At 50.0% G+C, this 21,546-nt stretch overlaps 1 protein-coding gene across 11 annotated transcripts in view; it reads right to left on the minus strand.

Moving 5' to 3' along the window:
* The window catches only part of MLPH (melanophilin), a 30,432-nt gene that overhangs the window by 1,840 nt on the left and 7,046 nt on the right, over nt 1-21,546 (minus strand). For 9 of the 11 annotated variants that reach the window (XM_080600140.1, XM_080600147.1, XM_080600145.1 and 6 more), the window contains 15 exons: nt 19,532-19,596; nt 18,020-18,144; nt 15,881-16,102; nt 15,624-15,760; nt 14,115-14,153; nt 13,431-13,522; nt 12,591-12,719; nt 11,269-11,467; nt 10,181-10,344; nt 5,959-6,042; nt 4,239-4,430; nt 2,169-2,363; nt 935-1,090; nt 742-831; nt 1-58 (listed from right to left, as the gene is read on the minus strand). In XM_080600140.1, the coding sequence (XP_080456266.1) occupies nt 1-58; nt 742-831; nt 935-1,090; nt 2,169-2,363; nt 4,239-4,430; nt 5,959-6,042; nt 10,181-10,344; nt 11,269-11,467; nt 12,591-12,719; nt 13,431-13,522; nt 14,115-14,153; nt 15,624-15,760; nt 15,881-16,102; nt 18,020-18,144; nt 19,532-19,596 (1,947 nt within the window). Of the gene's footprint in view, nt 59-741; nt 832-934; nt 1,091-2,168; nt 2,364-4,238; nt 4,431-5,958; nt 6,043-10,180; nt 10,345-11,268; nt 11,468-12,590; nt 12,720-13,430; nt 13,523-14,114; nt 14,154-15,623; nt 15,761-15,880; nt 16,103-18,019; nt 18,145-18,946; nt 19,438-19,531; nt 19,695-21,546 lie in introns of those variants that run through there. The other 2 variants (XM_080600148.1, XM_080600142.1) reach the window with 2 other exon arrangements.

Genomic DNA, 21,546 nt, shown 5'->3' on the forward strand with positions numbered 1-21,546 from the left:
CGCTAATTTCGAGGGGGCTGTTGAATTTCCTCCAGAGGAACTGTGGTCCAGACATCTCCTGCAAGAGAGGGGGAGATGTCAGTGGTGGGGAAGGGGATGGGGGGACCCAGGTACCCCAGAGGCTGCCTGTCCACTACTTTAAAGTAAGCCCCCTCCAGAGGGGAGGTGAATGCCTGAGCACAGAGAAGCAGCACAGGGCTCTTGGAGTGCCCAGAGGAGGGAGAGCTGTCAGAGCGATGGGCTGCGGCCATGGCACCGCTTTCTGCCCATATATTGAAAGCTCTAGGCTTGGCACAGAGAGAAAATCTGCACCGAGGGGCTGGGCAGATGTGGGAGATGGAGTACAGCATGTGCTTGGACAGCCTCACCCTGCCTTGTCTGCATGTTCACTTCTTCTGTTTAGCCTAAACTGATCTAAGGTGAGCAAAAAAGGCAGCACAGCGCCACGTCAGGAACCCTGATGACCCACGATTATAAAAATCAGTATGGAAATGCAGGAGTGGAGTCCCACACTGTGCACAGGCTCAGAGGCAAGAGAGCGAGTGCTTCAGCAGTGACACAGTGATCCCGTGGAGCTTTCCCCCTTCCCACCCCTGGGAAGGGCATGAGGGAGCGCGGAGGAGTCCCGAAATACACCATCCTCCCTTCATATGTGTGTAAGGAATACGTGCCTAGGGAAGGTGGCGATGAAGGAGCGAGCACAGACCCCTCAGGACTGGGACGATCCTGCCCAGCACTCACCTGCCCGCTCTTCTTCCTTGCCTTTTCCACAGACTTCACGGTCAGCCCTGCTGCGGACAGAGCCGCAATTCGAGACTCGATGTCTGATATCTTTAAGGAGAGAAAAAAAAATAAACAAAACCCCCACGGGCAGGGCCTGGAAGACTCCCAGCCAGCTCTATTTGCTGCCACCAGCTCTCGGGGCTGCCCTCACCTCGCTCTCTGCCTGCTGCACCCGAGCGGCTGCCGAGGCCACTTTGTCCTCCAGCTCTGACAGCTCCGAGTCGGTCGTGCCGCCCTGCTGAGCCCCTTCCTCAAGCTCCACGAGGGTTGTCTCAAGCTGGTACGTCTTCCCAGCAGTCAGGTACACCTGAAACGCAAGAAAAAAACAATCCACAACGTTGCAAGTTAACCTTCCTCCTCTTGAGCCCCAGACACAACAGCTCCTGCCGCTGTTTTATGACTGCCTTCCTGCCTTGCAGCACTGACAGCACCACTCTGTTCCGGCAGGGCTTTTCATCTCATTTCCTCCCTTCCCGAGGCTTTTTGAGAGCAATTACCAACCGGGTGATGCAGCAAAAGGCTCGAGCTGGATACAAGAAGGAGCAAAACTCCGTGACCCCCTCGAGTAGCATCAGCATCCTCATGCCATGAGCCCAGAGGGGAGGCAGGCACCTGCGACCAGGCGTGGGCTGCCACGTCCCACGGGAGCAAGCTGGGAAGGAGATAAATTGATGCTCCAAATCTGGTCCTTCTTTTTTAAGGGTGTTTGTGTGGCTGGGTTGCTTGGGAGCAAGGTCAGGATTTGGGGGTTTGGTTTTGAGCAGCTTTGCACAGGAACTGCTCCAGGTATGCAGAAATGATGCCAGGCCCAGGCAGGGAAACACACGCATGTGGAGCACAGCACGGCACCGAGATGAGCTACGGGGTGTGGAACAGGGATGCGCGGCCGCTACGGGAAGCAACGTGTTGACTTTGCTGTTTAGATAAGAGGGTGAGAGGAGCACAACTATCTCCCCTAATAAAACCATGGCTTTTACTGCCACTTACCTCCTCCTTGGCTACTGCAAGGATGCGAGTCCAAGCAACGCAATTTAGGAGACATTAATTTGTCCACACGCATTGACATAAGAGGACCAAGTGGGTTTTGGCCACCATTTTGCTGAACAATCCCCAAACTTTGATACTGCTAATGCACATCCAGCTCCCCCAGTTTTATTTTTTTCTCCATTTTTGTCACGGGCCGAGAGCATGGGTCCCTCACACTGCTTCCACCTTTCTCCTTGGCAGCTCCTCCCCATTTTACATGGGAGGATCACGGGATCTTCATATACATATGGGGAACACACAGGCAACCTCTCCGATCCCTTAGTGTGCTGGCTAAACAAGAAATTTGGGAGGCTCTCTGCATTCCCACCCTGCTCCCAGAAAACTCTCGGGAACCTTACATTTTCTTCCAACTCACGGTACGCTTCGGCCAGCCCTTTCCCATCTTCCAGGCTGGGACGCTGCCCTCCGAGGGGGGCACAGGGCCCATTGCACTGGCTCTCTCCATGCACCGACTCACAGACCGCTTTCTCCGTGGCGTTTATGGCTCTCAGGACTTCGGCCGTGATTTCGCTCAAAGCCTGAGCCGACGACCTCTGCGAATGCCCAGCACAGCCAAAGCGGAGGGAGAGGAGGAGGAAGAAGAAAGGGGTGAAAAAAAAAAATAGAAGTTATCATTATTTTAACGTGTGCTGACGGTGTGCGAAACAGCGCTAGAGGGGGGTAAAAGGGGTATCAGGCCTTCGGGAGCTGGAGAAAGATGGAGATGAGATAATTAAAGGGCTTGCATTGTTCCTGAAGGGCTCTCCAGCAGAGATGGAAGCGTGGCTAAAACAGAGCTTTGATCTCAGCTCATGCTTCTTTGGGGATGGCGTGACAAAGGGAATCACCTCGAAACGCGGGTGGGGAGCTGCCATTAGCACAGAGCTGCTGCCGGGCAGGCTCCCCGCGGCGCAGGAAGGCTTCAGAAAGGTTCCCAAGGGACCTTTCCTTGCCTGGAAGCAATGCCATGGAGCTGTCAGACTGCCAAAGCGTCCGGCCACCTGAAGGTGTTACAGGAGGGGAGGACAACAGCTCTGACTTACAGCTTTACTCCTCCGGGGAAACCCATGACATTCTCTTACCCTTTTTCCTCCCAGGATGGCTGGTTCTGATGCTGCACTGGAAAAGTGTGAGATCTAACATGGCCTTACAGGCCTGAGCATGGATGTCAATAACAAAAAAAGAAAAGTATTGCATTGCCACATGGCCAGAACTTGGGGCTCGTGTCCTCTCTTCCCACCCCAAGGAGCGCTGACAGCAGTAACGCTTGTAAGCGCTGCCTGCATTAGCCCCGTTGCTTGATCAGTCAGAAAGCACGTAAAATAAAATAGACCGAAAAAAAAATAGACCGAAGAAGCTCATCATCTCTCTCTCGGCTGATAATTCCCTAGAAACCAAGGAGATTGGGGTGATGTGTGCGCTGAAGACAAAGACAAACAGTTTTGTTTACAGCCGCACGGATTTCCAGGCAAGCCGCTCTGCGGAAAACCAGCCCGCTCCGTCCTGCTGGCACTTTTATCATTTTACGGTGCCTTCACTGTGCGGCGCCGAGCTTCACGTTTTCCCCTAGGAATGCCTGCTTTTACCGCAGCCTTCCCCCATTAGAAGACTTCTTCCCAACTACACAGGAGACTTGCACAAAAAAAACTCAGAATTAAGCAAAATCCAAACCTGGCTCTCAACTGAGAGGGTGCTGATGTTAATTAGGGCTCGTGCCCACCACTGATAAATGTACTCTGAGTTCTGGTCTGATAACTGCAGATCAAGTTTCTTTCACATCATCACTTTGTTTTCTAACAAGAGACACCCTCATAAATACCTCTAACAAACAAAAGGAAAGTGTAAGGAAGGTTGCTGTTAAAAAAAAATCTATGCTGCCACAGCCTCTAACCCAAACTGCTCCATCTACACGTCACTGCAGTCATTTCGAACCCAATGTCCCACAAACGTATTTCATGTTTTTTGCTCTAAGTGTTACCGTGATGCAAAAAAGCTGAATTTTTGTTTCCCTTGGCAGGTTTGCTTTTACTTGGGCTGTTGTAACTCAGCTGGGTCTCTGCTTCAGAGCTGAGCTGGGTGACTTCTGTGTTGCCCGCCTGACCCCACTGAGATGAGTGTGCCGGTATCCCCCCTGCTTCAGGGCTGCCTTTTCGGCAAAAAGTAGCAGAATTTAGGGCAGATCCAGAGAATCTGGGCTTCAATTTAAGAGGCACCAAATGGTCTCTCCTCCTGTTGCTGGCAGCAGGAGGCGATGGGAGGCAGCACAGTGCTCTAAGTGCAGGTGACACTGACCCAGTAGAGTGGAATTGGGACCCAAAATTTTGATTTGGGAGGTGTGGGATGAAACAAGAGGCACCTTGTAATGGTGCAAGGGAGGAAGGAACCAAATGTGGAGCCCAGAACAGCACAGGTAGGAGGGCACAGATCACCTTTCGAGCCTCACTGGCCATGTCATCGCTGGAGGAACTCATCTCTGGTTTCTTCACTCCTGTCTTTTCTTCACGCTCCTCTTCTTCGGAGGAAACTTCTTTGTCGCTGATGTTGCTGGCTAGCTCCTGCAGCTTCCTCTTCAGCTGCTCCTCCTCGGCGTTGGGATCGAGCTGGGGGTCTGGGGCTGGAGACTGAAAGGACAGCAGGGAAGGGACAGAAGGGACCTGTGTAAGTGCACGGTTCTACCATGGGGACAAGGGTGTGCGTCTGGCTCCAGACACTCTCACCAAGACCAGCTGGGCATCCAGCACCAAAGGGGATCAGGAGCGCCCCGTGCCTACATCCCGCAGGCCTGCCCACCACCTCCTTCACCGGGCACAGGCGGTGGGGAGCAAAACAGTAAGTTTAGGCTGTCCTCCTCAAAATAAATACCATATGGGGCCCATGGGGAGCATTTCACAACAACCCGAAGATCCACCAGGTTAAGAGAAGCAGCCGTGCGAACCACCATCCCCCTAGGGAGCCTGGCTGTACTGCATCAGAGCCCCTAGGTGCTCCGGTTTGCAATGAGAAAACAGGCAGCACGTTTTCCCATAGGACAGAGGGCGTATTTCCACGCGGCCCTGTTATTACACACGATTCATTTTACCCGAAGAAGAAACCCATTAAACTCGCAGCAGTTAGAAGGGATCTCTGGAAGTTACTGAACTCACTGTCCCTCGAGTGAAGACGGGAATACAATTACCTGCATCATACCTGATGGCTTTTGTCTAAGCTGTTCTTAACAGCCTCGAATAATGGCATCTGCAGCAGGCAACCTTTCTCCCAGGCAACCTATTCCAGGGCCCTGCTATCCTTTCTGCTAGAAAGCTTCCCTTAATAGTTAACCCGAAGCTGTCCTGCGGCAGCTTACACCCATGACCTCTACCCTGATCTGCCACAGACACGGAAACAAAGCTTTACTTCTCCCTGAAGCACCTTTCTACCTGCTTGGATACTTCTGTTCCCCTCACCCCTATCTTTTCTTTCCTGGGGTTAAACCACTTGGCATTTAAAGAATCCCATATATAATTTTTTTCTAGACCTCAGACCATTCTAGGTGTTCTGGTTAGGCGATCAAAGCCATGCTTTGGAGGTTTTGCTGATGGCTGCAGCTCTGCCAGCCTGGTGACACCTGCAGACATGCACACCTCCTACTCTGCAGGTCGGATTTACCGACAGAAACACTGAATGTCTGTTCCCGTTAAGAATTTGAGAGAGAATAAGAAATTGTATTGTTTTTTAGATGCCTGGGGGACTTCTCTGCAATTATCACTACTGAGCCATTCGTGGCCAGGGCACCTCATCCTAACGGGTTCACATGAAGGAAAAGAGAAGCACACAGTCTAAAGTTAGAAACCCCAAATCAATGTGAAGTGGCCTATGTTTTCACAGATTCTACATTGCTGCCCAACTTTAACTTAATTTAGCTGCTTTCTTCTGAGACTGATGGCATAGTAAGACAAGGGCAGGCCAGAGGAGATACAGAAATCCTTCTTGCCTCTGCTCTCTTACTCTAAATATTCTTGAAATTAGCATTTAATAGAGAACCAAAGCAAAACCCAGTTGTTTTCCTTGTGCAGAAAGGGCAGGGAAGGCAGGAGCTTGCATGGGGACCAGCTGATAGGAGGGGAAGGGACGGGCACCATCCACATTTTCTCCCCAGCTTTGCCCTGTTACCTCGGCAGAGCGCACCAGGATTTTTTCCTCCAAGCGGTTCAGCATGCGTTCGATTGCAGACATGCGTTTGTTGAGCTCATGAATCTAGAGGAAAGAAGAGAGAAAAGGAGTACAGGACAGAGCTGCCGCCACTGCTAGGACGGTGGGAACACAGCCCAAGGCACATGCAACCAGTAGAACAAAAAGAGCAAGGCACCACCACCACGGGCTCCCCAAAGAAGTCACAGCAGGAGAGGAGGTTTGCAGAAGGGTTTACCCCATATGTCACTAAAATAAATATAATAAACTATAATAAACGCTCACCACCGGCCCCAGAGTGTCCCTTGATGTCCAGAGACATCAGGATGTGACACAGCCAACTCTCTTCCCACCATTTTTGTACTGCCCCAAATTCAACTCAACATCAGTTTTCACTCCCTGCTATGACATTTTTCATGCAGCTAGTACCCCACCATCCCCTGCTGAATACAGCACTGGGAGAGGAAGACGAAGGGAAGAAGGAATTTCCCATCAAAAAATTCCAGATAGAAAATGTAAAACTGAAAGTTTTCCCCAAAATGCTTTGAAATTTTCTCACTTCTCAATGCTTTGATTTATCAAGATTCTTGCCCCTCTTTTCTCCCTTCCTCTTCCAGATGAAAAAGTGACCAGGAGAGGAGTCAGACAGACAAAATTCTGGAAATCAAAGAGAAATTGCTTTCTGTGCTCAAGAGCCATGACAAATTTCTGTGGTTAAATCACTGCAAACATAAAAGGAAACTTTTTTTTCCTTCTTCCTTTAGAAATAGAAGTTTTGCTTTCTTCCAAAACAAGTCTTCCTCCTTTGATCAAAACAAATAAAATACAAATGATGAAAAATATTGCCCGTTTTACATAGATAAAACACCACCTTCCACATTACTCGTGCTCTGAGTGGCTGCCTCCCATTCAAAAGGGAGCGAGCAGTAAATGCAATGAGTAAATGCAGCAACAAAGGGATGCGAGGGCTTTGCTTTGTTTTTATAACATTTCCATCCTCTCACTGAGTTTTTGTGCTTGCTGGTGTTTGATTAATTAGATCCTCACAACAGCTTAGAGAGATTGCATCTGCTTAAGTGAAGATGAATATAAAAACCTGACACTGGGGAGAGCAGAGCACGGTAATTACCGTCCTGGATTGAATGCATCCTCAAGCAGCGTTAAGCCTCCAGGCAGGAAGCAATCCAGTCCAGCTGTAAGTGGTTTCTTGGTACTGTTGGGCCTGACTCTTGTGCCACTCCGGTGACAATGAGAGGTCTGCGATGAACCATAAAGCTCAGAAGAGGAGACCAACGTGAACTGAGCACCTGGTGCTACCTGCGCTATCCATACCGCGGCAGTTCGGGGAGGTCAGAGCATAATGCAGGGCTTGCTGTTAACAAGAACAGGAGCTGAAGAGCTTTTTTTCACACTTCCTCACAAGCCAGGCTGGTTCCTATGCCTGATGCTCACTGTGCAACACAAGGTGCACCCCTTGGGGTGCATCCCCACCCTGCATGACAAAGGCTGCTGAACCCCGATCTCTGTTAAAAAGCTTAAATGAACAAACCAAAATAAATCACAGCCCATAAGCAAGACATCAGCTAGGGCAAATGGCATTTTTTCCAGAGAGTGAAGACAGGTTATTTTAGCAGAGGTGTTGCCTCCAGCCTCTCAGCTAACCAGGAGACATCTGGGAGAGACCCAAGACACCTAACAGAAGCTTTAGGTAAAGATGAAGGAGTCAGATTGTAGGAATCAGAGGAAAAGCAGCCTAAGACTGACATCAGAGCTTTGGAAATCCAGAGTTAAGATCCCTTTAAATCCACCAGAATGGCTTTTGGGGAGAGACCCAAACAGTAAAAAAGTTGGTTTTCCTTGTGGTTTGGTCCTGTTCAGGACCAAGACCTGGGCCTCTGCTGAAACCGAATGTTTTTGTGTGGGAATGAGTTTTTCCCAGCTCAGGGCTTCTTTTCAAGTCTCATCAGATTTAAGAGTTGTTTTTTGTTTTGGATTTTATTTCAACACCTGCAGCTCCTGGAGTCGTAGGACTAGTGACCAGTCTCTGGTTTTGTTACCAGAAAATTTAAGTTTCTTCTGTTAGGGACTGAAAAGCATGCTCCTGCCAGAGTTAAAGCAAAAGAGATCTTCAGATCAAACACATTTTGATGAACTTGCACCCAAAGCAGTTGTAGCGAAGAGGGTTTTCATCTGTGGGGTGGAAGTGACACAGGACAAAGAGATGTGCTCTCCATCTCTCGAAGCCTTCAAAAGACAACAAGGTGTCTGTCAGGAAGACATTGCCTTTGAAGCAACAGGCTATGGGATGCGATACAGGATTAACTCGTGTTCATAAAGATGCTTCTGGGCCCTACAAGGCACAGTCTTGAACCACCAGCTGGGAGCCATCTAGCACTGAAACCTGCATTTTCCTCCCTGCCTGCTGTGGAATTGCAAACTAGCTCCGAGTTTTGAAAGATGTTCTCTCTTCTTTGGGCTTGTACCTGGCCTCTCCTGGGCCAACAGTGACAGCAACACGTGTGTTGTTCCAAAGTTAATGGGCCAGCATGGAGCCTGGTTTCTTCCTGCTGGGCCAGGGGAAGGCTCTGCGGGACGCGGTTGCTAGCTGTAAATGCATCAGCAGCATAAAGGGCAGGAAGGATGAAGAGCTATTTAAGCTAATGAACGGTGTTGGCATAAGAACAAATGGGGCTGAATTGGGAATTAGAAGATGTCTCATAACCATTAGGGTGACGAGGTGCCACAGCAGCCTTCATACTGGTGTGATGGAGCAAAACACAGAGCACACCGGACCGCGCTTAAGCAAGGGCTTGCGGAGGCGATGAAGGAAGTCATCTGAAGCACTGGTAGGAATTTGGCCCCATTTCCCCACTGCAAAGCACTGTGCACATTTCATGCCTAACGTACCGTGGCCTCATTAAGGACACCTAGTCCAAGGTTTTTCTATTTACTGGGGACTGAAAAACGGAGCACATTCACTAATTTGAACATACGCTGAGAGAAAGAAAAGGAAAGGAAAGGTTTCTCCCTGCTTAGGTACACGAAGCATGGTGATAAGGGATGGCTGCAGTTACAGACCCCCTACCCATTGCCAAAAACAGGGTCCAGGATGGCAGAATCACCCCTGTAAGCAGAAACCAGCAAATTTCTTCCCCATATATCTGTGTAGTCAAGCACCAATGTGCATTTTGCTGCTGAAGAGGGCTGAGGGAGGCTTTACCATTCTTACCACCGACCTTTCTCAAAGGTGGCGTCAAGGACTGCAGGTCCTTATTTACAATTAAAACACAAGCTCACAGCCCTTTCGACACCCTTCTGTAGACTGTTCTCCTATTCTCATTCAGGGGAGAGACGTGGCAGGTTGGCCTGACCCAGTCCTGCCGGGGCTGGAACACTCCACACCATGAAAGAAAAGGATCTCAAGGCTGATTACATCTCCAAGCCTCGGCCTGATCATAAAGCCCCGGCACATTTAATTGAAGAAAGGGGACATGCAAAACTATAGGTAGGTTGCAGTTTAATGGGGACAGACTGGAGAATTGACAGCATTGAAGGCAAGCTTGTTACTGCAACAATAGCGTGTACAAAGGGAAACGCCAGCACTTGGCTTTCTCCCAGCCATGGCTGCAGAAGAGGAAAGGCTGGAAGGAGGCCTTGGGAAAGGTCCAGAGTGCTCCTGTGTAAACCTAACGGGGCAGAGAAACCACTCTTCTCCCTCGCCATGAAGGAAGGACGAGCCCTAAATGCACCTCCAGGCCCCAGGCGTGCTCTGCGTGTCATGGCCACCTTCGCAGGTCCCCACAGCACAGGGGGCAGAGCGGGGCCTTGGGCCTTCGTCTCGCTGGTGCCACCCGGCTGTGACAAGAGGACAAGCCAGCTCCTAGGTCATCCCCCATCCCACCACCTTGCTTGACAAAGTGTAATGGCCACACTCCTTGCTCCCCTGGATCCTGAAGAGAGAAGGATCCGGAGCATGCAGGGAGCTACAATCCCTTTTGGGCCCGCACCTGGCAGGCGCCGGTGCCAAACTGCACCTCTGCGGAAGGGGGCAATGATTTTGTGCAAATTTATTGTGTGTTTTGTGGTTATTTGTGGGTCTGCTTCACCTCTGAGCCACACCTGGCAGATAACAAGCGTGGTTTCTGGCAACAGAGGCTTGGCCACAGCCGTGGTCTCACAAGGGGCTCTGCAGCCTGCTCAATACCTGGTTTCCCGAGTGGCTGATGTTCTCCTGGGAAGAGGCTCTGCTCCGGCGTTTCACATGGTGGGGCAAGTAGGAAGGGACCTTCTGGGCTCCATTCACATCCTCATCAGAGGTGTCCATGTCTGCAGAGTATGGGGACCGGGGCTGCTCGCCCCAGGGGCTGCCTTTTGGAGAGAGAAGGCTTCAGTAAAAAGATCCCAGAGACTCATACGAACTCCTGGACATCAGTCCCATCCCTAAGACAAACAAATACCCAGTCCCTTCTCCAGGTTTCTCTTTCTGTCCTTTGTCGGTGTTGCAAGTAGAGCTGCTGAGATGGAGCTGGGAACAAGGAGCATCATCCTTGCCCGCTCATGCCCCAAACAGCTGTGCCCTAAACCAAAAACTGACAGTGCCTTTTCGATTTTGTGGCAGTCCAGGTTTGGACACAGCCTTTCCTTCATTCAAGTGCTGGTAAGTTATTTATCTCAGGGGTACCAGCCTAGGAGGAAGCATTTAAAAGAGCAGACCCAACACCTTTTAAAGGAGGATTTCAAATGAGACGAGAACAATTGCGGAAAAGGGAATTAACAAGCCTGAGGGCCCTGCTGACTTAACAGTCCAGAGGGGCTCAGAGTGGGGATTTAAATGGTAAAGATTAAGGTTTATCCAGTGTTTCCCAGTGCTCTGGAAGTCAAACACTGGAAAATATAGCCAGGCAGTTTGAGACCCAGAATGATATGTTCCACAGCTGCCTATGCAAATGATGGCATTCAGTCCTCCTGGCTCTGCTGTCACAGCAGGAGACAGTGGTAATAAAAGGCAAATTCTGTGCCCTCATTTGTTAGGGTATTTATAAACCACAGACCCCACAGCCTGCCCGTGCAGCCAGCGACCAGGATTTTGTTGGGGACAAAACCAGCCCATTACAGCCAAATAACTTCAGCTGATTCTTCAGTGAATAAAATAAAAAAAAAAATCAGTCTTGACACTCAAGCCTTTTAGTCACTTTGACGTTGTTCAAAAAGCCATTTGCGTTTTGGTCCAACTGCTCTTGCAGCCACCTTTCCCCAGAAGGAGAGAGGAGGAGTCCAGCCCCACACACCTACCAGGTTTTGTATTTCTTTCCAGGCTCCTTCTCCGTGAATTGATGGTGAGATGAACCTCTGTGCTGAAGAGCTGCTCTGGAGGGCTTGGGTGCTGTTCCTGTTCTTGCAAGATGTGGTGGAAGACCGCTGCCAGACCTGCTTCCTCCACCCTGTGCTCTTGGGGGGCATCTTCAGCCGAGCTGGGGAAACCTGGGAAGGACTGAGAGGCAAGGATTGCTGTTGGGCTGCTGCCAGTGGGGGCTCCTCTCCCTTTCCTAGCAATTCCTGGCTTTGTCCTCCAATACATGCACGGGCTGATCTTTTATAATGCCAGTTTTTAACAATCCAGCTTAAAGGCCTCTTAACCTTGCTGCTCAAAACTGCGCAATACTCAGGATCACTGCCAGGGGGCACTGTTAATTTTTATGAGAAATAGGTATAGAGTCCCTGAAGCTAGGCAGGAAAAACCTTGGTCCCCGAGATCCACTTTTTTAAAACACTTTGCCCTTTTGCTTACTAAAATAATAACGAGCTTCTGCTCCACAAATAGTCTGCAAATGATAAATTGGATTCAGATCATCTTGGCAGAGGTCAGCCCTCCCTAAATGTTAAATCCCGCAGCACAAGGGCAGGTTTAGATAACGAAAGAATGAATCTACTTCCTTTCCCCAAACTCGTATCAGTTTATGTGGAATTGTGTGGATTGCCTTTTTGTTTGTCTGTTTTAAAGCCTTTGTTACGTGTCTCAGAACATCTTAGCTCTAGCTAGGAGCAGAGTTTAAATTATCACATCCTGGGGTCAGGCACCCGGGTGCTAGCACAGCAGGCGTGGGGCCCTGACAACACGGCTGCCTCCAGGGTGCACCAGGCTCCTTTCTATGCCCCTCTTGCGGGGTGACACTCAAACCCTACGTCCCCAGTGCCACCACGTGGGAAAAACAGCCCCAGACTAGACGGTATGATGGGAGAGCCGGCTGTTTTTTTTTTTTTTTTCTGTCCCTTGACTAGTGAATGTTCTGTTTCCAAAAGCTAGCTGGAAATTAGAGTGTCCCATAGCCCTAGAACAACACAAGGAAACAGCTGCCTGCAGAGATCAGCCAAGGGATCTGAAGGGAGAGATGCAGAAAATCTCTTGATATCTCATATGACTGACCATCCCACTCCGCTCAGCTGTCCTAACTTGGCAAAGGACTTGGGATGGGAGAGGGTACAGCAAGGCTCTAGGGAGGATCGGCACCGCTGCCTCTCAGAACCACCAAGCAGCTGCAAGGCTGGCCGAGGAGGTGGCAGAGGCGGTGAGGAGGAGGAGAGGCAGAAGAGCAACCCCACCACCCCCCCAGTACCTGGAAGCCATCAGGGCTGATTGGTGCTGGAGAAAGCTGCACAGACTGGCGGCGAGACTGGGAAGAGTACTCCGAGTCCAGTTCGAAATCAAAGGGATGGACAGACAGAAGGCGCTTTGTCTTGCGCATCTTAGCATGGAAAGTGCGAGAAAGGAGAACTCAGCATGAACCACAGCTGGTCCTGAAGAAAACGATCCTCGTCTCCTCAGTCTGCCTGAATCTGTGCACAGGCCAAGGTGAGGCTCATGATTTTTCTGGAGAATGTTTGGGTCTCAGGATTGTCCTGTTTCCAAGGAGCCGGGTGTACAGGACAGCACGCGCTTATACTGGAGTCAAGGAAAAGCAGGCTCCTGATTTCCACAGCTCTGGATCAGGACTGTGGCCACCAACAGGCAGAGAGAGACTCTCTCCCGGTTTATAAATGCTCAGTGGGCAAGCTGAGCAATTTGACCCCTCAAAGAAGTCCAGGAGCTGCTCTCGGGTCCTGCAGCACCTCCCTGCCTTCAGCCAGGGATGCTGTGGGTGAGATCTCCCCATGTCTGCGAGGTCTTTGGGTGCCTTGGGGCAGGAGTGGCTTGGACAAGCCCCTAAGACTTCAGAAGGGTAGATGAAAAGTGAAGTACTGAGGGTGTGAAGTGCAGCACATAACCATAGGCTGGAACAGTGTGTGTGTAACAGGAGGTATGTAACATTAACAGCATTTCAAAGAAAGATTTCATGCGTACTGCAAGGACAGATACACTTCCTAGCAGGAACAGAAAGCCACCACCACCCCCGGCAGGTCAGCAGCAGTCGAGGGCACAGAGTGAGACAGAAGGGGTGGCAGAAGGAAAGGCTTACCCTGCTGTAACACTCCGCTTCGGCCCCACGAAGGGCATCGTCTTCATCATTGCTGTCATCCCCAATGCTGCTGGCACGGAGCTGGCATTCACCTGGAGGGAGGAGAGTGGCACGCTGTGCAGGGGCAGCTCAGCACCCCACCCCTGGGGCAGGCGAGTCCCTACCACATCATACCTTGCTTCTCCTCTGGGATGAAGAAGTCCACGCCAGAAACACCTCTCTCAGTTAATTTGGTTTTGGCACACTATGCCAGAGCACAGACATTGCACAAGTAAAAGGGGAGAGGACACAGGATGGGAAGGGACTGGAATTTCTCTCATCCTATCAAAAGGCAAAGTTGACCAACCCTTTCCTCCTAATGAACAAAACCTAAACCCACAAATTCAGTGCGTTTGCCGCAAATACAGCCAGCTTTAAGCGTACAACGTAGACGCACTGAGATCGTGATGAGTGCTGGCAAGCTTCAAGTCTGGCTGTAACCAAAAATCCCTGTTGTGTCAGAACCCACCCTTGGGAGCCCCAGGTGCACTGCAGGGCAGGAGCCGAGCAGTGGGGAGACGTCCTCCTTGTCCTAGGCACTCCCAGCAGCTCTGCAGCGCACAGCCAGAGGCTGGGAAAAGGAGGAGACAGCAGCAACCTCTCCTGAACTGCAAGCTGCACGCTGCAATTCTCTTTCCAACTTACTGTTTATGTCTGGCAGGCTGTAAACTCTGTCGTGAAGACCTAAATGAGAAGAAAAAATGGGAAAAATAAATACATTTTCTCCAGGTCATTTGCACAGAACAAGAGTCAGAGCTGCAGTACACCAGAGTTCTCAGTCTTAACCATCACAAGGCACAGTCATGAAAAGACTTTAGAAGGAACAAAACACGTACTCGGAGACAGAACTTGTAAAAAAAAAATCAAAAAGCTCATTGCCACCACTTCCCCAGTCCTAATGAAACACATCATAGGCTGGGAATGCAGCAGGAGGGGAAGCCACAGCAAACAATTCATCCTCCTTGCACCGTGCTATACTTCTGCAAGCAGCATCCTGCGAGGATGTTCTTGCTTCCTCAAGGGTCAAGCCTTGTTAACGAAGCAAAGACAAAAAAAAATCACCTGCCTTTGTGAAAAAGAAGGCAGAATCTCAATTTAAAGAAGTCTAAAACATTGTTATCCTCAAACTGGGGTTGGTTTTCCCTAGGATTGTCCTTGCTTTGTGGTCTGATGAATTCTCACACTGTGTAAATTTTTTCTCAGCCCTTTAATTTCGTGTTTGCTGCCTCTATCCTCCATGCTCTTCGTGATATCTCTGCCACGAGTGGTCTGGACAGAAAAACGATTGGACTGACTGAATCAGCTCATATTGATGGTATTTGTGCAGACTTTTCCAGTGCTTCTCATGGTGGGAATAAAGTCCACATTGGCTTTTCAAGGAAATGGACAAAGCAGTGCAGCAGATGTTTGTATGGCAGCTAGCAGCTATCCAGTAAATAATAGCACATTAACAGCAGCTTTCACCACGTGTTTATACACTGTCAGACCGGTCTCAGAAATCCTGAAGGTCCATGGAGCTCAGAAGAGTACAGAAATTGTGACAGGCAGTTCGCTAATTTTGATACATCTTTGTCTGTGCCAGAGCTCCATCAGACTGCCTGTAAAAATCGTTAGATCACTGGGAAAAATGAGTGCTGGCTCTATGCACCCTCTGCTTTTCGGACCTGGAGGTTGCTCTGGCTGCTTTTGCCAGGCAGGCAGAAGTCACAGCCCGAGCAGAGGATGCCGGAGACAGGTTAAAAGCCTGAAAATCACTGCCACCTGCTGACACGCACGCTGCTGTATACCCGCAGCCGTCACTTCCCCTCTCCTGTGAGGACACATTTTACTCCTCGCCCTTAGCAGACTCCCAGCAGGAAGGTGTTTTGCCTAAAAATCCCGAGGGCCTGGTGTGGCCGTGGCGGGTTCTGTGCCTGCTGGCCATGCACGCCAGACAGACACGGCTTCACCTCGCCGCCGACACAGAGCTAAAAACCTATCACATCCCCCACGGAGCAAGCCCGGGAGCTGTTTGCGGGCAGCCAGCACATCTGATAAGCAAATTCCTTGCCCAAGGAACGCAAGGCAAGGTGAGAGAATTAATCGTTGCTGGAGACAGAGCTCAGGCTTCTTACCCGTAGGTTTCAGTGGTATCACCCCAGCGCTCGCCCTCACCTAGAAATGCCGAGTTGTCCCGCTGCCCTGGCTGCAGCCTGCCGTAGAGGGACTGCAGCACCTTGGCACTTCCAAACCTCTTGAATCGGGACCGCACGTGCTCATAGTACCACTCCAGGGACCCGATCTTCACAATCCTGCTCCAAGAGGGGAGAGAGGGTGATGAGCTAGCCTCCCATCGCCACGGGGCTGGGAGGACTGCAGCACCCCAATTCCCTCGTCACCCAAGTGACCCCAGACAGATTTTCTCCCCGTACCTGGAGAGGCGGCAGGGGTCGCAGACCCAGCCCTGCTCCTTCTTGTTGTATCGGCTGCAGCTCTTGCAGGTGTAGAAGTGGCAGTCCAGGCACTGCCTCTTGCTGTTCAGCAGGAATTTGAAGGGCTGCAGGCAGTGGACGCAGTGGGTTTCGTTGAGGTGGGACTGATTTGTCAGGAACGCCCTCTTGCTGCTTTCCTGGTCGATCTTGCACTTCAGCTCCCTGCAGAAAGACCCCAAAGCAGAGGGACAAGCATTATGTGGTGGGCAGTAATGTACCGTAATCTCACCGAGCTCTGCCACCTCTCACGTGGCAAACTCCATAACCCTCGATAATTTCAGGAAATGATTTTCCAGGGAGCACCCTGAGCCCCACAGCTTGTGGAAAAAAGCTGCAGGACAAATCTAATTAATGACAAATCAGGGGTTAAATAAGCGGAGTCGAGCAAAGCGGCGGGCTCTGGATTCAGAGCAGGTTACAATCTTAGATTAAGGAGAATTAAGAGATGTGTTGATCCAGTCCCTCAGTGCTAAATTCAGCACAGATTTATATCAAAGACAGGATGCTTGTGCAGTGAGGTTCTGGCCGCAGCCGGTGGAGATGTTCGTGATGCTCCCGTGAAAGCCCAGCTAATGTGAACAATTTGGGGAGCATGTCCTCTCTGCCACCAGAGCTGGCTATCAGGGCTAGTCCCCACGCAGAAAGGACCCTCAGCAACAGTCAGGACCATCCAAAACACACATTTCCACCCACCTGCTCAGAGCAGGGGCCGAAGGCTCTGCCTGAAGGCTCTCTGTTTGTTCTCTGCACCAGCCCAAATATGTTTGCCTTTGGGGCTATGGTTGCTAGACGCTGTTTGACTTGTAGGGAAGGTCCTACAAGGCTTGTTTTCTGCCTAGGCAGGGTTGGAAGCTGCCTATTCCAGAGCAGAAATCAGCCTGGGCCACACACCTTGAGCAAGCAGCAGGCTTCATGAGGTTTCTGCTGTACCCGGCTGCCTCCACCATCACTAAGTTTACCTCCAGGGCTTTGCCATGGAGAAACGAAGGCAATGTTTTGTTTATGTTATGTTATGTTTAAGACAAAAGCTCTGCCAAGTCATTGCCAGGTGCCACTCGTGGCCCTCCTGCCATCCAGATCCTTGCACCGGGATTAGGTCTATTATTAGATCAGCTCTATTCCTTTTTCTTTTTCCCCATGGAGATTTTTAAAACCAGCTTGCTGCCAGCACACCATTCACTGTTATGCTGGGGCGGCTCCAGCTTACATTAACCGAGGCTCTGGAACACGTAAATCAGTATAAAGACCCAATTGGGCATCTACTTTTTGATATTCAGATGCTCACCGTCCTAGCAGCGTTGCTAGCAACACGGTGCTAATGTTAAGCAGTAAGTTTCTATGGGGATACCAAAAACAAAGCCCCAAACAGAAAACCCACGATGCTGCAGACTGTGCCAGCCCTACAAACCAGCTTCTAGACACACAGCTCAAGGAAACAGACACTTTTAACCCTTTTTCCCTGAATTTTGTTTTATACAGGCATGCTCCCTTCCTCGTCCACCTCCGTGGAGGGGCAGAGCTGCAGGGGACGAGGACACCCACTGCCATGCTGTGTTCTGCAATCCCCCCCGGCAGGCGAACCAGTTTTCCCGCCAGCTGTCATCAAATCTCCCAGTTAATTGCACCAGCAAGCCAGCGAGGCTCCCAGGCGCTCCTGCATCTCATGAAAAGGGGATTTTTCAAACCTACTTGCTTCTTCTGCCGCTGAAATTGATGCTGATTTCTTCCAGAGCGAGCATCCTAGGGGAAATCCCTAGCAAAGGATGACTCTCCGCCCCTCACCCTTCCCTTGTGATCCAGTGGAGGAATCATCTCTATCAAACACCCTGTTTGTAAGGGTATGAACATACATCCATTTGCTGTTCTGGTGACTTTTGATTCTTTTTCCAACCTATGGTTCCCTAAAACTTTCCCAGAGTGGCACACACAACATATTTAAGCCTACTGGCAACAGGTTCAGTTATTTCTCAGAGATTCTGTAGGACCCCATGGGCTCCCAGGACCCACTAAATTGCTGACTGCCAATCTCCCACAGTAAATACTGTGACATCTGCCAGACCCCACGGTGTGGGTACTCACTCCAGCCGTTCCTCCTCTTTCTTCCGCAGGTCAAAGTCCCTCCGAACCACGTCCCAGACGTGCCTGGCCTCCTCATCGGTCAGCTTGGAGAGATCCAGCTTCCTCCCCATCTCACGCTGGCGAGTCTGAGTGACAAAAGCAGCCACGTCACGGAGCTTAAAACACCTCCCCAGGGGAAAAAAGGCAGGAAAGCCGCGGGGCTTGGCACGGGGCTGAGCATCCCCTGGTGTGCCAGCTCGCCCGGAGCAACCGGCTCCAGCACACCAGGTCCCGCCAGCCTGCCCCAGCACCTCCTCTGCACTTCCGTGCCTCTGCTCCTTGCTGTATTTCGACCCTTAAACCCATCATCCTGCACCTACAGCCTTGTGTGGGGAACAAAAAGCACCTTGGGGTGCTGTCACCAGCATGACCATGCCAGAAACAGGCCTCCTGTATTCATCAGCTGCTCTCCCAGCGACCAGGAGAAGCTGAGCTTCACTTGTAACAAACAGCTTAATTTGGACATGGTGCTCCCCTCATTTACAGTTATCAAGAAAAGATGGTTTGACAGGATTAAAAGAAAAACAAAGCACTTCATATAGATGAAGGAATATATTTAAATTGCAATAATCCAATTAGCAAAGCTGGTCTTGTTATCATACTTGCTGTTCCCTCTCTGGGTAAAACATTGTGTTTTAGCACAACATTCATGTACATTAAAAGAAACCCTTTCTTTATCTCCATCGGAGCAATGCTAGGCACACTTCGTTTCCCTTGACAGGTATCTTGTCAAAAAGCAAGCCAGCAGGAGCAAAGGGGAGAAACATTCAGCCGGGCAGGAGCAGGGAAGGATTTTTGAAGGGAGTTTTCTACCCCACCAACTCTCCTGAAACAAAGATTAGGCTAAACTCTATGAACAGAGCCACAAGAGGATTTTTGAGTCCCTACCTGGAGGAATTTGGTGCAGAAAAAGCAGTTGTTAGAGACGCTGAGCTGCAGAGGAGGAACACAGGAGCCCCGCTGGAAGCCATGCACTGATGTCCAGCGCAGACTTGGTCCCACAAAGGCAATTAGTTTTTTGGCAGGGGCAGAGGCGAGCCGAGCTGCCCTTACGTAAGCTTATTTGAAAGCCCCACTGAATCCGAACAGCAAAGTGGGTCAATAGACACCAATTAACATCACAACGAGACCCTGTTCCAGGGCCTTTCAGTGCAAGCATGGACGGGATCTCAGATTTGGGTTTGCACCCGTTGGGATGCAAGAACAAGGATGCAAGGACAAGGATGCAAGGACATGTGGCCTGCTACACAATGACAATGTAAAAATAAAATAAAACAAAATAAAAATACAAGCATACCTAAGCCCCCACACCCCCGGAAAGTGCTGTTTTAGCCAGAAAAACATCACATGGGCAGCTTCTTGGAGGCAGGTCCATAGATAGTCATAAATCTTGGGAACCACATTATTTTAGGGAGACTCTCCCCCCACCCCAACTCAATGTACCAGCCAAAAAAGGAGGATTTTTTTTTTTACCTCTTTCAAGGCAGTTTGCTGAGTTTTGCAGAGGTTCAGATGCAGGCTTTCGGCGATCACAGCTTCTGCATGGGAAAGAAAATTAAATCTGCCTGACCGCAGCTGGTTCCCCTGTCATCGCTTCCTCCAACAATTATTCACGTGGGCTCCCAAATCTTGTGAACTGATGTAAAAAAAATATAAATCTATCCAAACAACGGAACCACACAGAGAGATGGTATCACGTGTCATGGGGCCAGACAGCATGACATGAAGTTCACCAGTGCTTGCGGCAACCATGCTTGCACGGGGTGGGAGTTAGGAGTGGGAATGCGAGGCAGGAGGAGGGTTTTTTTTTAATGTGTTCAAGCTCTTGGGTTTGGTCCTCTTGGGGACCGGAGTGGCAAAATGGAGAGGGAAGTGTTATGAGCTAAACCCCTCCTAATAATTCAGGTAAGGGTAAAGTTTGGGCTCAGTTTGCGATTTTTGGCCTTGTCAGATAATAAAGGGATGGGATTTCGGGGGTAGGTTCCCTAAGAGAAGCATTCCTTCAGGGCTGCTCTTTTAAGCACGGTATTAATGTGAGCTGTTAACTTTGCATTTCTTGGCTGTCATTTATAAAATCAACTGTAAACTGATACAGAGCACAAGTGGCCTGGGCCTTCTCCGGTGTGTTTTCTGATAACTGGAAGCAAACCCATCCTCCGTGAGCAGATTTCAACAAGCTCACTGGATGAGATACTGCTCACTTATCTCCACAGACAGTGAATCCCACCCCAGTGAGCCTACCAATGCTCTCACTCCTGATCCTTGTTTTTCACCTGGTAATTCTGGGCACTTCCTGGCCAAACCAAGGGACAGAACAGGTTATTTTTAAAAGAATAATGAAGTTTGATTTTCCAAACTTCTGCCCCAAGTGCTGCAGAGGGAACTTGCACAGGCTCTTCTACAAAGACCTCTTATCTTCCAACCCCAGCACGCCAGAGCAAAACAAGAAGGACAGGGAAGGGGTGTAATATGCCTCTGCTATTTCTGTATGTGGCCCACAAGGGATTTTTTTTTTCTATTAATACGACCGTTTAATTACTTTATTGCATGACCACAGCTTGTTTGGATGCTGCCAGGACGACCCCGACAGCCTCGCTTAAAGAAAGTGGCCTTTCAACATTAATTATCAATTAGAAAACAACAGTCACAGGATCAGAAAAAAGATGTTCATGGAGTGTCATTTACAGGGTGGAATTTGGATTTCAAGTGTTTTTCCCTAATCATGTGAGCATTACAAAGCTGGGTGGTGGAGCAATAGGATGCATGACCTCTCCCTTCTCTTATCTAACCAGATTTCTAACCAGATTTTTCCAATGTGGATCTAACCAGATTTTTGATGAATTATGCTACAAACCTGCTGTCTACCTGACCTGAGAAGTGCTGCGTTGCCTGCAGAGAGGTCTAAGCCCCAAAACATGATCCAAGTTCACTGCGTTGCCCATGTTCCCCTGCCAGTCCTGCACCCAGTCCTAACCCCTTTCAAATCAACGTGAGCTCAAGGCCATTTCAGACACAGGCATTTCAATGGCTTATGTGCTGCTACAGCAGGAGAAAACCAAGTTTTGTGCTCAGCAGGCTGCACCAGGCGTGCACAAATCCTGCTATCGTCTGGGCGACGGGGTGTCAGAACCTGGCTCTGGGGGAGTTCATCGACAATTTTAATGCTGATCACGCATCTTAGGAGTGAAATACTTGGGGACTGGGCCACAGGAACTTGAATGGGTCACAAAATTTAGGGTGGAGGAGCCTGCTCGCTCCACAACGCTGCGGAGGTGGCCACAGGCTTTGCCAGTTGCTTTGGGAACAGCTGGGGCCCTGAGCACCTACAGAGATGCAAAGAAGATCCCGTTTACCAGGTGGGGACGCTAACTGGATGTTCCTGTTCCGACAATTAGCAGGGGCGCAAACGAACTGTGCTCAGGCAAAGGGCTCTGCAGAGCTAGCAGCCTGGGAAACGCAGGAGTTTGTAATGCAGGAGTTTGGGCACG

This window comes from Anser brachyrhynchus (assembly GCF_964034855.1).
Source record: "Anser brachyrhynchus genome assembly, chromosome: 7".
In the NCBI taxonomy this organism is placed as follows: domain Eukaryota; kingdom Metazoa; phylum Chordata; class Aves; order Anseriformes; family Anatidae; genus Anser; species Anser brachyrhynchus.